Below are 15,322 nucleotides of genomic sequence, written 5' to 3' on the forward strand. Positions count from 1 at the left end.
GTCAGTTATTAATTGTCCTTGAACAGCGCGTAGTGGCATTCGCTTGGTGCTTACAAGCTTGTCTACATACAAATACGTACATGGATGTGTAATTGGAGGCGTGCTGCAGCGGCTTCCGGTTCTAGGAATTTACGCCGGCACCGAGAAGCGAGTAATTCCGCAAATGAAATGATTTTGTCATCATTTGTCGCTGGCTGCCTGTCACATTAGCAAACCTACAGCAGCTTATGTGTGTTTGTCGAGTATATGTGTACATGTGTACATGTGTATGTATATATGTTTACTTGTAGACATGATGAGTGCGTTACAAATATACTAATATGACAGAAATGAATTTGTTAGATTCCTTATTCCTTCACTTCTGTCATTAGTTATATGCTAATTTAAGGTTAGAGCAAAACATAACTGTACATATGTAAAAATAGCATATGTACATATATAAAATATACAAATGGGTGAATCTAATGTTTTTTGTTGCCGCTTTGCCTGTGTCAAACTCAGGGATCTTGTCAAAATATGTCAACATTTGTATACCTAATGCCTTCGTATATGTCCAGTAGAGCCTATTAATATACATATACATATATATTTACATAAATAATTATTATAATGACTGTCCTAATATTTGTGTGAGCTTTTGCTTAAACATTTTTATTCTGGTATTCACTTACGAGTGCCCTAATTGGTCTATAAATACCCTATGTGTGTTTAATAACCCAGTCGTAAGTCATAGTCTGCCACGGCACATTGAAGACAAGACATATCTATTTAAAATTTTCGACTCTTTCGAGAGGTCTGTACCTTATTTTCGTTAGATTAAAAGAAATCTCATTTCGAGTCAGAGAAAAGTTTCCTTTACCGGTTAGTTGGAAATTTTATTGGCATTATAAGAATATATTTATTTGTCTCAGATGCCGGTTTTTTATTTTCTGAAGCACAAATTTTTCTTTATATGAAACTATGAATTATTTAAGTGATATTGATGTCATTCCTAAACCTCGACATTTGCCTTGTATTCCGGCCAGTTCTTCGCTAAGACCCAACATTTCTTTTTATTCCGTTCTGTTCTTGTCTGAGGCCGCATTTTTTTTTTATATTTTCTTGTTTCTCTGAAGCCCTGAATTAGATTTTTCGGATCAATTCTTATCTGAAGGCGTCAAGTTTTCCTCATTTTTCATATTTTCCACACCTCTCATTCTCTGAAGATCCTAATTTTCCCCAAAAACCGACATGTCATAGAAGAAACACTTCAAGATGTCTTCATATTTGGGTCAGTTCTTCTCGAAATACTCCCGTTTCCTACATATTTAGACCACACTTTCTCTGAGGCCTCGAATTTTCTTCTTTTTCTGGCCTGTCATTCCCTAAGGCCTCAAATTTTCGACATATTCGGATCCACCGACCTCTTCTTCTATAAAACTTCAAGTTGTCCTCATATTTGGCTGCGTTCTTGGCTAAAGGTTCTAATTTTTCACATATTTCGGACCAGTCCTTCACTGGGGTCTCAAATTTTTTTCTTATTCTGGCCAGTTATTCTCTGAAGCCTCAAATTCTCGCCATTTTGTGGTCAGCTTCTTTATGAGAGTCAAACTTATTCTCATATTTCGTTCATTTTTTCTCTGAAGCTTTTCTTCATATTCAAGCCCGTTTTTCCCGGCGTTCTAACTTTTCGTCATATGACGACCAGTTGTGTTGAAAGTATTCCCAATTGACAGTCCTTGACCGGATAAGGATCCGGGTCTGTTCCGGTTACTTAGACCCGACTATCGTGCGAACCAGTTGTTCTCTCACATTCCAATTAGTCCGTTTAGTTCTTTAAAGCTCATCGCAAAATTCGTCTCCGTCTATACAATTTACCAAAATTATTGTCTACATACATATTAATCTCTTCATTCTAAGCCGAATGGTTAGCTTTTGTCTGCATACCGCTCTTTCGGTTAAATACATTGTTCTCGCTAATGGCTGTGGTGCCGTTGCCCATTTATTACTCGCCTGAGCTTGCTGTGGCTTTTTTGTCGATTATGAATGACTTCCTGGTTGAATGGTGGGCTAGCTTCGCTTGTATGGTATCTATGAGCGTACTCATATGCATTTAGTATGTTTGTCGGTATGTGTAGCTACCGCCACATAAGTACATATGTGAGTGTCTATTTCTATGCACATTACACATATGGCAGTTGTCAGTAAAATTAATGATTAGAATGCCCTTTTTTGCCTGCCACATATGTATCTGTGCGACAGCAAGTGAAATTTGGAATTATAAACTCATTTTCTTTGTAATTTGGTAATTTGTAGATTTTGCTAATTTTGAAGCATTTAATATTACGCTACTTAAGAGCCCAACAAGTTTTGAAGTATGCATCTGTCATACTATGGTCATTTATTATAGTTATTATGGTATTAAATTTTATGTGAGTCATTAGAAGATTGATGGATAGCTTGTTCCGGGCTTAAAATGTTTCGTACTCGAATGAACGAGCTTATAACTCTTTAAGTTGAGGCCACTGACTCCGAATTTCGGTAGTAAATTTTAATAATTTTGCCTCTTTGGATCGTATATCTTGCCATGATGAAATTGCAAACCTTACTGAAGAGGAATGTCAAAAGAGAGGGGAGACATATAGCGTCGTTTGCTGTCCCTATCGGTCTATCTTTGCAGTCCTATTGAAAAACTCTGTATCTAAAATTTAATCGAAGTTATTTGAAAATTAATTGCTTATTTTATATATGTTGCCTGATTATCAAAATATTGTGAAGTTTATCGTTTAGATCTAAGTAAATGAAACAATGAGAATCAATGTAATCAAATTGTGTTGAGAGAAAGACTAACACATTGTGAATAATACGAGTATGTTCAAGCGCGAGAAATCCGAAATTATGCCCTTAACCCTTCAACCAAACCCTTAACCCTTCAACCAATTCAATACCTTGTAAAATTAATCAAAACTCAACTGGTGATATGAGATTGGCATATAAATATATTTTTCCTAGTATATTGTTGTGTGCTAGTTCATTCCCAAAGTCAGCAAGGTTCACGACAAGTCCTATCATATCAGATAAAGTTTAGTAAAGTAAAACGAATATATTATTTTTGCATTACAAGGCGATATTTCGGCATAATATTCCGATCAGGTCAAATACACACTGTTTTGTTCGATCACCTGTTCTGATTTTTAATTTATTTTTATAATCCCTCTCTCACAAGAAACCCTCTTTCCTATTGGTAAAAACTGGGATATTTGATTTTCACTTGAGGCGTTAGTAATCTAATATAATTAGATATTAGTCACTCGGTGCCAGATCCGAATCCATAAGTGGAAGCATTAGAACCTCCCAAGCTTCCGGAGCTTCTGGCGAGTCACTATCGTGACGCTATGTACCTTTCTGCGTTGTTCTGATAGAACATAATTCCTTTCCTACTGACCAAAGCTTACCGCTTCTGGGTTTCCTCCTTCAGACAGTTCAGTTTTTAGACAGTACAGGTCCGATTCAAACTCGTCCGTTGTCATAAGTGACAAATCACTTTCACGTTTATGAAATGGATCGATTTTGTTTCCATTAAGCAGCGATTTAAAATGGATTCCGAAGCGATGAAATTCGTACATGAGGTCGTTTGCTTTAACTCTTGTGGCACACATGTATCGAGGCTCTTTTTGTATTCAGTAATATTAAAATGATTCCAAACAGTTTTTCGAAAAATTTTTAGCTAATGAGCAATCCAATTTCTTCTTACATTGAGGTCGGACTCTGATTTCCAGCATTTTATTTTATTTTTTTAAAAAATTGGCCTTCCAGCGTGTGGGACATTATTGAAAACAAAATTAGCGGGACGAAATCAAAATTGCTGTTTGGATGTTATAGCGTCAGATCCATAATCATTAGTCACATTTCAGCCACTTGGTTTTAATCTTTGACGCGTGCTCAAACGATTCTGCGTCAAGCAATCACAAAACTTTCTGAGTTTGTTTTTTTTACGAGATCTTCTCTTTATATCGCCATATGGTCGATCGCACTTATACGCATACAACTCGGGATAGATTACTAAAGCCACCTACATTTTGGGAAAACAGTGGATATCTTTTAACTAGACCTTATCAAACAAACTGTTTAGTAAGAGAAAATTTTTTTCAACTTTCAAAATATCTAATGGTTTGTGGTATCGAATATGAACAGTAGCGGTCGTAGGGTTCCCACTTTTTCAACTTGTGTTGAGTTTTACTACAGCACGTGCCTTTATTGTTTGTGAGACCAAACTTAATTCTTGATCTACTAATCTAAACTACTAGAAGAAAGATAAAATTACAAAGCTCTGCTGTCCCAATTTCCACAAGTTTCCTATATATTTTCAAAGTATTAACATTTGAAGGGTTACCTGCAGGTCGAATGAGAGCTAAATGAAAAGCTTATATTTATTAACTTGAGCATTAGCAGTTTTATTGTTTCTTGACCTTTCTCACCTGATTTCTGTACCTCTCTTTCACTTGTTATCTAAAGTAGTTTTGGTGTCCCCATCTAACTTTCATGAAGCCAAATTAGTATAATTTATTAATCAGAAACGATAGGGTCCTTTAAAGTATAGTGAAGCTAGCCCTGTGTCGCCCTGCATCGTCTCTCTAGAGCTTTACTATATTATAACAACCTATTATAATATTTACCCAACCCAATTTGACACATATACTCCTATATATGTATGTATATATACATATGCGTATGTACGTAGGCATATCTAGTTAAAGTCACTGATGAATGAAATGAATGGCCTCACTCATTCATTTACGCACTTTATGCAAATACACACACACGCACACATATTTTTACTGATTGCCTGCAATACTGTCGCTGTGGTCCACAAAGTACAATATCATATTACTGCTTTGTTTTACAATAAACAAATACACGCAAAAAATGCTCACACGCACATACACACACGAATGCTCACACATACATATAAACACATATGCTTATTCATTGCTCTTTTTGCCACTTTGTAGTGTAGCAAATTGAATTAATTTGTCATCGCAATGTGGGCCTACAAAGGGAAGTCACACATGCGCAAACACACACACCCACACTTTTGTGTGTATTTACATATGTATACAATATATGTATGTAGTTTGCTGCTTCCTCATTTGTCTTAGAGACGCAAGTGAACAAGTTAGAGCCTTTTAAAACACACAAAAGTGAGTAGATATAATAAAATACTCAATACTCAATTTATAAAAGCACAAATACTCGTATGTGTGTGTGTGTGAGTTACTGTAGGCGCCTTTATAGCTGGAATGTCCTGTCTTAGCAACGAATTATTTCAATGCTTTGTCTTCGCTTTCCGCTTTCATTGACACAACAATAGCGTGACTAGCGGCATGAGTAGCTTTGCTTGTATGTGTGTTACTCTGTGTGTGTATTTGTAAGTTTGTGTTTGTGACTTCTTGGACGACGCCTTTTTATTAGATCCTACAAATGACTATGCATAAATCACGCTTCGTTTTGGAGTATAAAGGCAGGCAGTTATTGTTTTTTTTGGATTTACATATTATGCATACATACAAATTATATACAAATAAATATAACGTTGCGACTGCCGTTTCTATTGTTCCATTTTTATGTTTTGTCTGCGTTTTTTATCATCCCACAAAAGCAGAATACATTGTGATCATGACTAAGTGTGAATAGGAATATAGGAATATACAATACAAACACACATACATATGTGCAAATAGGCTTACCAATACACGTGTTTACACGCATATTTTCGTATATATACATATGTTTGTATATGTATATGCAATATATTCTAAGGCATATTATTTACCATAAGCAAGTATTTGCCAAGTAAGATTCTTTATATACATACATATACATACATATGTACATATATACATAAGGGTGGGTTAGAAAAAATTATAATAATTTTTTGTTAACGAGCAGGGTGGCAAATTATACATTAAAAATATAATTGACTTAACATTTGATTTAATATTTTTTTTTGCTTTGTAATATCGAAAGACTTAATAAAAAATATTTTTCATTTTTTAATCCAAAATACTGGATTAAAAAAATTTAAAAAGAAAATGTAAAAAAAAAATAAAAAAATTTAAAAATTAAAAAAAATTAAAAATTAAAGAAAATGTAAAAAAATTAAGAAGAAATGTAAAATTAAAAAATTAAAAAAATCTTCCGATCTAATTTTTAAAAAATTATTAAAAAATTGTTTAAGAAGTCATAAACTCTTAAAATTTCAATTTTTTTTTTGCGTTTTCGGTCTTTGGGTTCTACTATTTTGAACTAGAGTTCGCCAAGAGCCATCATCTTCAAGACTGTAATATTCAATCAAATTTAAAATTTTTACTGTTAAATTGAAAATTTTTAATCCCAAAAACAGTTTTAAGTCAATTTTTTTAGATAATTGAAGTTTCTACAATTATGAGAGACAAGATATTTTTTCAAATAGTAGATACTTTCTTTGTCTCCAATAATTTGGAACAAATAGGAAACTGAAAATTGTAGGATCTTCCTGCTATTATTAAAAGCTCACACTTGGAGAGCATTTTTTAAGGTGTTAGCTAACCAATTTTTAGGAATAGAAACAACTTTTTTTTTTGCGCAGCCTAATGTCTAAATGTATGTTTTTGTGTAGGCGCCCTTGTTTCTTCCTATTCACTAGCTATATGACTGTCATAAGCATTAGATTCTTGTAAGTGATAATAATTGAATATGAGCGCATATAAATCAGTGCTCCATTTGTTGTTGTTTTGCGCGCCAAATATCCTCGAGATGTCAATTATTAAAGCGAACGGCGCGAATTAATGCTGAAGATCAACGTAACGTATTACCATAAGTCACAGCAAATTGGAAGTGTTAGTAGCAAATGAAAGTGAAATAATCTAAAAAATATACAATATATTTAACATAGGCTTTTTGTGTCTTTGTATAAAATTTTTTATCGCGATATAAAATGAGCTCACAACTTTGAAAAACAAAATTTTGCTCTCCACAAAAATAATTTCTTGTCTCTTCGTTTTGTTTTATGAAAATCTTCCTTTAAAAGTTATAAGTAGTTAAAGTAATATACATGGAAATGCACATTATATTATCTTTAAAATTTTGTATTTATTTATTTATTCAAAGTAGGTACCATTACACTCCGTTTTTTCATCAACAAAAACTAATGTGGAAAAGTGCTCTGTTACTATTTTTTCTGCCAATTCATCATCAAAAGCTAGTTTAGATGACCTTATCGTCATGTAAATATTTTTCGCCATATTTAAATCGTGTAAACCCATATACAAAATACACTTTTTTCATCAATTCGTATGTTTCAGCGAATTTATTTAATCCAAGTTCCATTTGTATTTTAAATAATTTTTATGCTTTTTTTATTAAAATTGCTGTAAGTTTAAGCAGATATTCTAGTCTAAAAATGAAAAAAATTATATTTTTATATCATATTTTCAAAGTTTAAACATATCCACAAGAGGATTTTTCAAAATTCAAATTATTTTCGAAGATAAAGGTATTTTGCTGCCCCGCCACCAAACTAGTTCGGCCGGTACTGAAAATTTAAACACATTTTTCTTGAAACTTATTTCTTTATAACGATGCACACTGGACTGAATTTTTAAAGAGTTTTCTTTATAGACTTGAAACACGCCATACCCCCACATTTCAAGATTTTAGAACTTCCTGGTGACTTTATACTGCATATATTGGCCAATAATTGAGCTATCTCAATGAAAATTACAAAGCGTGTTTTACTCGTAACAGTGTATCTTTGTGACTAAAATAGATAAAATTGGCCAAAAACTTGACCTAGACCCCAATTAACTAATATCAGTATTTTCGGACATCTGCCTGAATTTACTCTATATAATTGGTGATTGTATGGGAGGTACCTTATTGACAGCCAGGGAACATTTTTTAGTATATGTATGATAATGGTTACTACCCAAACTCCCATATATGTTCTACAAATAATGATTTTCGTTTCTCTAACAAACCTGTGTATGAGCTACATATATGTATATAGTATATGTATATATAAAATTACTCATACATATTTCGATCCTCTGGTTGACGTTTTACACCTTTAGGTATTTCCGTGGCTTTGTTTTCTGCAAATTGCAATGGTATTAGATATATTTTTTACACCCGAGCTTAGCCCTTACTTACTTGTGTGTTTTGTATTTTTCCCTGTGTTCTTCTAATGCTGATAAATAACTAATAATGAATAGTGAAAATATGAATTGCATTTTCAAAAATTACTTGAAATTCGTGACTCTAGACAAGAATACCTTCTTAAGTTAAATTTATATTCGAAACGAAAAATGTAGTAAAATACTACATACTATACTACACTTTTTACTGTAGAAATGCATATGGTACGCCATGGCGTATGAGGAGCACATAATTTTTAAGGAACTTATGTATATGATGGAGGGTGATTAAAAGCGTACGAGTATAACTTCCTGCTTCTGCCGAAAAGTAACAAGGCGCCTGCCGCAAATACAAGTGGAAGATTGGACATCTCTAGTGAAATGTACCGTTATATTGTTAAGGTAGCACAGCTGAAGATAAATTTGGGCCAAAAATTAGCCGAACTGGATATCCGTTTTCACATTAATTTACAAAAAAATTTTCAATCCCAATTTTCAATTTTCACCATTTTAAATACTATTTACATATAATGTTCGGTTCCATCTTGCTTATTGAAAAACATGGAAATTTTCACGTTCACAAATTATTGCCGCCATTGAGAACACTCCAAGTCTACAATTGCTGAACCACCAGCTGTCTTTATACGCCTCACGCACAAACACAGCGCGACAATGGCGCTCTTCAATTTTTTAAATTGTTTGCTTATTTGTGGCAACCGCTTCAGCCTCTTTAGTCTGTTTACTCGTCCGTCCGTCTGTCTGTGTGTCCATTTTGCCGCGCAACATTTACATTCTATTATGTTATTTATTCGCCTGCTGACTATTCATTTCATTATCCGCTATTAATATATATGTATTTGTGCAGATATACATACATATTTACAGTTATCTGTGTATATATAAGTGTGAACGTATTTCTTTTCTACTTATTTATTTGCTTACATTCGTTGTTCCCTCTTCAATTACAGATGAAAATCCGGCAGCCATGCAAAAAAGCAGCGCCAGCTCGATGCGCGTAATAACAACAACAAGAACAAGCTTGGAAGCGCGACTGCCGCTACTGTTACTAGCAGCAATAACAACAATAATAATAGAAACACTAATGACAAGGGCGAGCGTAATAACGCGAACAACAGAAGCAACAATGGCAATAATAGCAACAACAACGTTGCTGGTAACCTACTTAGCTGGAGTATGTCCACTACAGGAACAACTACAGGGCACGAGTCAGGAAGCGCAGAAAGTGAATTGGCTACGCCAACAACAACAACAAAAGCAACAAAAGCTTTAGCGATTGTGTTAGCAGCAGGCATAGCAAATATTCTGCACATCCTTTGGGTATCCTTCGCAATGTCTTCAGCACTGCTCTTTTGTGATAGTTGTTATTGTTGTTAGTTTTGTTTTGTTTGCTTTGGCGTTTACGTTTCTTATTGCATTATTCTAATGACGCACTCATCTTACTAAAAGTATATGGAAACTGACACGCGCACATACCCACATGCACCATCGTCTTCACACACACACACAGAAGCACTCGCACGCACACATACACAAATATTTTGTTGCAGCTGCTCAACTGCTGAAGGCCAATGCTGTTATTGTTGGTGTGACGTGGGCTGCTGGCGACACTGTCAGTCCAGTGCTCCAACAACAACAACAACTACAATAATATTATTATTGCGACTGTCAGGTGGCAGGAGCTTCTTGATGCTTTCGGTTAATATGCGCTTGTCGGTGGCAGCTGGCAACAAGCTCATCAAAAGCAGAACCAACAGCACCACCACGAATGCGGCAACCAACTAGCAGCTGAAGCAGTTTGACGTAGGCTGGATTGCCAATTGCAGGCTCATCCGCCGTTTGGTCTTGGACTTCCACTTGTTCTTCTCCTCCAATTACTCCTCTGAGCCATTGCCGTCCATCGGTCGGTTCAATAGCTTAACGCTAATGCCGGCACATGGACTCTGCCACAGCAGCAACTCCTCAGTCCGTGACAGGACCACAATCTGCATTATCTCTGTGGCATTGTTGCCGCTTGCCGACGCATTTCAACTGTAAAGCAGCGTCGGCGCACGCAGAAGACGCCTAACAAGCTGACGTCTGGGAAAATATCATTGAAGACGACTAAAGACTACCTACCCACAGACTCACAAACACACACACACACACACATGCATATTGCATTTGCCCCGAACATCATGCAGAAGCAGCCTTGATTGCTGTCATGGCTCTTCTGAACACTGGTTACTTGGAATGCTGATTACCCGTCACATCGGAGCTGAGCTAAGGTAAGTCTTTGGGGTGTGGTGGCGGTGCTTAAGTAAATTTAAATACGAAACGAAAAAGAAACAAAGCGGAAACAGCAAAATAAATAGGATCAAATATAGCAAATAAATATATACAGGGTGTAGGCCTAACTTATGTCGGAGAGGGGTACAAGTGTAGGCAGCCAAAATGGCAAACCGCTTAAATATTTGCATTTCATTTTGCTAAAAGCCCAATGAAGCAAGTGAAAACAAGAACATATGACGATTTTATATAATATTGTACTTGAGGCACAGTGTTGCCAATCATTGTCAAAAACAGGTCCACCATTTTTAGCTTAGATTTGGGGAATCTATTTCTTCGAGTTCTATTTGCTGCCGAAATCCAAATCTATAGCAACCTTCTTCTACGATAGCTTACTCAATCTTTAGACAAAGCGAATACGCCTTGATATGACAGAATTTGTCTTAGTAAGCCGAAACTTGTTCAAAACCCCTCTTAAATGTGTAGAAGAGGTATATAAATATTTTCGTCCTCCGAAATTTTCTGCTATAATGGAACCCTCTTTCGTATTTCAATATATAAAATGATAGAGACTGTTCTCGATTAAATTAAAATTCGTTTACGTGTAATATTCGGATAGTTAAAAAAGGTTGAGTGTTGCCACCTGAGGCAAATTTTAAATTTATTAATTTTTAGAAACGTTAACGTTAGGAAGCTCAACTTTTTAATAAAAAATTTAAAAGGGTTGCCACCTGTTTCAAATTTATTTTCATTAGTTGAATGAAATATTACAATGAGGCATCATGGAAAACAAATTTAAAAAGTATTTTTATGCGAGAGATTTTTAAAAAGAGTTGCCACATCTTTGAAAAGTTTATTGAAAACAAATTGCCACACCATAAAGGTTGCTGAAAAATCTTCAAAAATTTAATTACAAATATTTTCAAATTTCTAAATTTCCAATGGATCTTTGTGTTTCGTATATGGAGAACCTTTTTTCGGATAATGCTTACATTTTTTCAAAAATTCCAAAAAAAAAACATATTGACATCTTTGTACAAAAAGGGTTTGAAAGTCAGAACCCCAATATTTCGGACTTTCTCTCATGCTTGTAAACAAAGCATAACATCTCTGATGGAGTTTCATCTTCCTTTTCAATCAATCCGACTACAACGAAAAATCTTCCCCTTGAACATTTTCCTACGCCACTGCAAAATATTATATTTACAATAAAGTGGACAACGAAACAATTCCGATTATAATTTAGAAAGACAATACTTGGCACTTTGAGAGGGGCGGCTAGCGCAGGTTAAACATACCGTATTTACATACTTCAGAAATGTGGCCATCAAAAATATGTGCGCAGTCAATCACAATAAGCACAAATTTGATTGATAAATGCCGAGTTGGAATGCGAAGCTTTCAGCTGTCGATAAACAAGGTAGTCGACCGGTAAATATGTAATCAATGGCTAACAAGCGGAAGCAAAAGAAAATGAAGGCACAATTCGAATGTAATCAAAGAGGGACAAAGAAAATGGAGCAATCAGTTGGAAAAGCAACAATGAGAGCACGTGACAACGCAATTTTTCTGATTGCTACTGACGGTATCCACAATAATTTCCTTAATAATTTATATTTTTGGTCAGCATAGTTCAACTTATTTATGGCTCGAATAATTTAATGTATAAAAGACCTCAATATGGCTTTTATTAGAGTAATTATCCACCTATTTATCCGAGCTCGAGCAGCTTCATATCAAAGTTGCCACACTTCATCCTTTGTTAGTCACTTTTCCATATAACATAATTTGTTAAATTAAGATTTACGAACCTCTAGAGTGCATAAACTACTACTATCATATAAATATGTGCGACTACAACTCTGTAAGTTTCAAAATTTTGCCAGTTCTCGTTACCCTTTTTCCTCAAGTTTCAACCGGATTAGACTCATTACAATATTTATTCGGGATTATCATGTTCCAAACATTTTGAAGTCATATTGTGGAAATAGTTATAGAATGCTCTTTGCAAATAAAAGCTTCAGAAATATCCTCAAAAAATTACTGAGGCTTTAAAAGTGATTTCGCTTGGGTACCCCCTCCTTAGCACTGATAAGTGTCGATTTGCCTGTCACGCTGCTTTTATGGGAATATCTGACTCAAGTGTTTTAACAGGGTAATAAGTGAAATGGGTAGAAAATCTGTTGCAAAAATTTGGCATCTCATCCTTTCTTAAATACCATATGTTGTTTTTTTTTTAATTTTTTGGAATTTTTCATTTTCGAAATGGGGGCAACTCTGGTTTAAAGATTTTTTATGTAAATTTTCTTAAGAATGTCAAGTGGATGTCAAAGTTCTGAGGTTATATAATGCAGGGAATTTTATTTTTCAGTCGGGTGGCAACTCTTCGAAAAACATTCAAACTTTGCTGTGACCCACCTTTGCTATAGAACAAACAGAGTAGTTCAACCGTATCAGTTGATCAGTGAAGTATGCTCAATCAGCCATTACTCCATCGGCACAAACGAGTAATTTGAAATAATTTTTGAAGCAATTAATATTGCCATACGTTCCCTTTTGAAATGCGTTAACCCGTCAACTACCTACTATGAACTTATTTTGTCATTTTGGATGATTTTCTGAAGAGCTGAAAAAAACACTCTTAATTGTTAACTATCACCAACTAGCCAACTTAAAAAGGGTTTCTTAGTTCAAAAAAAAAAGCCTAAAAGAAGAGAGCACAAGTTGAGAGCGTAAGAAGCAGAGACTGGTTTCTGCTAGCAGAAAATATCTATTGTCGTAAGAAGGAACAGCTGTTAAATGAATGTGTAAATAACCCTGCAAGCCACCTATCAGTTAAATAATCGGTTAATTAGCCAACCAGTGATTTCTGTTCTGTTTCTGTTCTGCTTCAATTCTGTTTCTATGAGTTTCTTAAGGGTCAATTGACAATTCTAACCGAAAGTCTTGTGTGTTTGCGTGGGAGAGTGACTTATCAGTTCACACATCCTTATACTTTCTAATAGCTAGCAGCTACTAGCACTTATAAAAGGATCTTCGCATTTTACAGAAAGGTTAATACGGTTGTACCTAATATTCTTTATTTTTCATAAATTTTGCACCTATTAACCCTCCGACTGCTTCAAACATATAAATTGAAAGTAGGCTTATAATACATTTTATAAAATATATAAAACATACAATTTTTCCGAGTTAAATTACTTTTGAATTTTTGTTTTGTTTTTTGGTTTAACTTTTTTTGTTTTGTTTTAATATTACTTTTTTCTCACATTTTTTTAGAGTGCAGTAGGATGTTAGGATTACTATTAGCATAATATAAAGATATAGTTAATTAAAAAAAAAAACAATAGTTGTATATAATAAAATCAAAAAAAAGGCTACAACAAACATAAATTAAGAATATGCAAACGAAATTTAAATACATATTCATATACATATTTATACATATATACATACATACGTACATATGTATGTATGTATCTAACTATGTATGTGTATAAAATTTTTCTATATTATGAAACTAAAAAAAAAAATTTCGCTTTTGTTATTTTACATTTTTTATTAAATTTTTTTGGATTGTTTATTAAAATTTTTTTAGCGTAAATAAACTTTTTTATTAATTTTTTTTAATGTTTTATAATTTTTTTATTATTTTATAATTTTTTTTAATTTTTTATTAAATATTTTTTTGGACTTTTTATTAAACATTTTTTACCGCAAATGTAATTTATTTGTTTTTACTAATTTTTTATTAATTTTTTTTTTTTTTTTATTATTTTATAAAAATAAATTTTTGGAAATTTTGTATATATTATGTAGGTACCAAAAACAAGATTAACGCTTTTTTATTCAGAATTTTTTATTAGTTCATTTTTTTTTTGAGTTTTTTACTAAATTTTGTTTACCACAAATATAGTTTTTTTAATTCTTTATTCTTTTTTTTTAATTTTTTTAATTTTTTATTAATTTTTTTTTTTTAATTATGATTATCTACTTTATAAATTTTTTATATATTATGGATTTTTTTATTAATATGTTTTTTACCGGGAATACATATGTATAATTATACCCTGAACAGGGTATATTAAGCTTCTCACGAAGTTTGTAACACCCAGAAGGAAACGTCGGAGACCCTATAAAGTATATGTATAAATAATCAGTATGTTGGGTTTAGTCCATTTAGCCATGTCCGTCTGTCTGTCCGTCTGTCTGTCCGTCTGTCTGTCCGTCTGTCTGTCTGTCTGTCTGTATATATACGAACTAGTCCCTCAGTTTTAAGATATCGTTTTAAAATTTTGCCAACGTCATTTTCTCTTCAAGAAGCTGCTCATTTGTCGGAGCTGCCGATATCGGACCACTATAACATATAGCTGCCATACAAACTGAACGATCGGAATCAAGTTCTTGAATGGAAAACTTTTGCATTTGACAATGTATCTTCACAAAAGTTGGCACAGGTTATTTTCTAAGGCAACAATGTAATCTCCGAAGAAATTGTTCAGATCGGCTTACTATAGCATATAGCTGCCATACAAACTGAACACATAGTTACTAAAAGAAATGCACCTGCGAAGGGTATATTAGCTTCGGTGCAGCCGAAGTTAACGTTTTTTCTTGTTTTTTATATTATTTTAATTCTTATTAATTTTTTTTTTTTGATTATTATTTTTTTAATTACAAAATGTTTTAAGTATAAAATTTTTTTCAATAAGGCTTCAAATTTCGTTGAAAAAGAACAAAAAAAAAGTTAAGTACCGTAAAATAAGCGGTGAGACTTTGCGCAAGAAATTCTGCAATGTTAAAGCAAAGAATTTATATATTAAAATAAATCTAAAATAAAAAATAAAAACGAGAAAATCGCTCGCTGCCAAGCTGCCGAGTGA

General features: G+C 33.5%; 1 protein-coding gene across 1 annotated transcript in view; it reads left to right on the forward strand.

Moving 5' to 3' along the window:
• The window catches only part of LOC120767890, a 172,750-nt gene that overhangs the window by 154,183 nt on the left and 3,245 nt on the right, over positions 1–15,322 (forward strand). The window contains exon 9 of the mRNA XM_040094216.1: positions 9,122–9,491. Within this exon, the coding sequence (XP_039950150.1) occupies positions 9,122–9,444 (323 nt within the window). The 3' untranslated portion in view covers positions 9,445–9,491. The remainder of the gene's footprint in view (positions 1–9,121; positions 9,492–15,322) is intronic.

This window comes from Bactrocera tryoni, chromosome 2 (genome assembly GCF_016617805.1).
Source record: "Bactrocera tryoni isolate S06 chromosome 2, CSIRO_BtryS06_freeze2, whole genome shotgun sequence".
NCBI classification, from domain to species: domain Eukaryota; kingdom Metazoa; phylum Arthropoda; class Insecta; order Diptera; family Tephritidae; genus Bactrocera; species Bactrocera tryoni.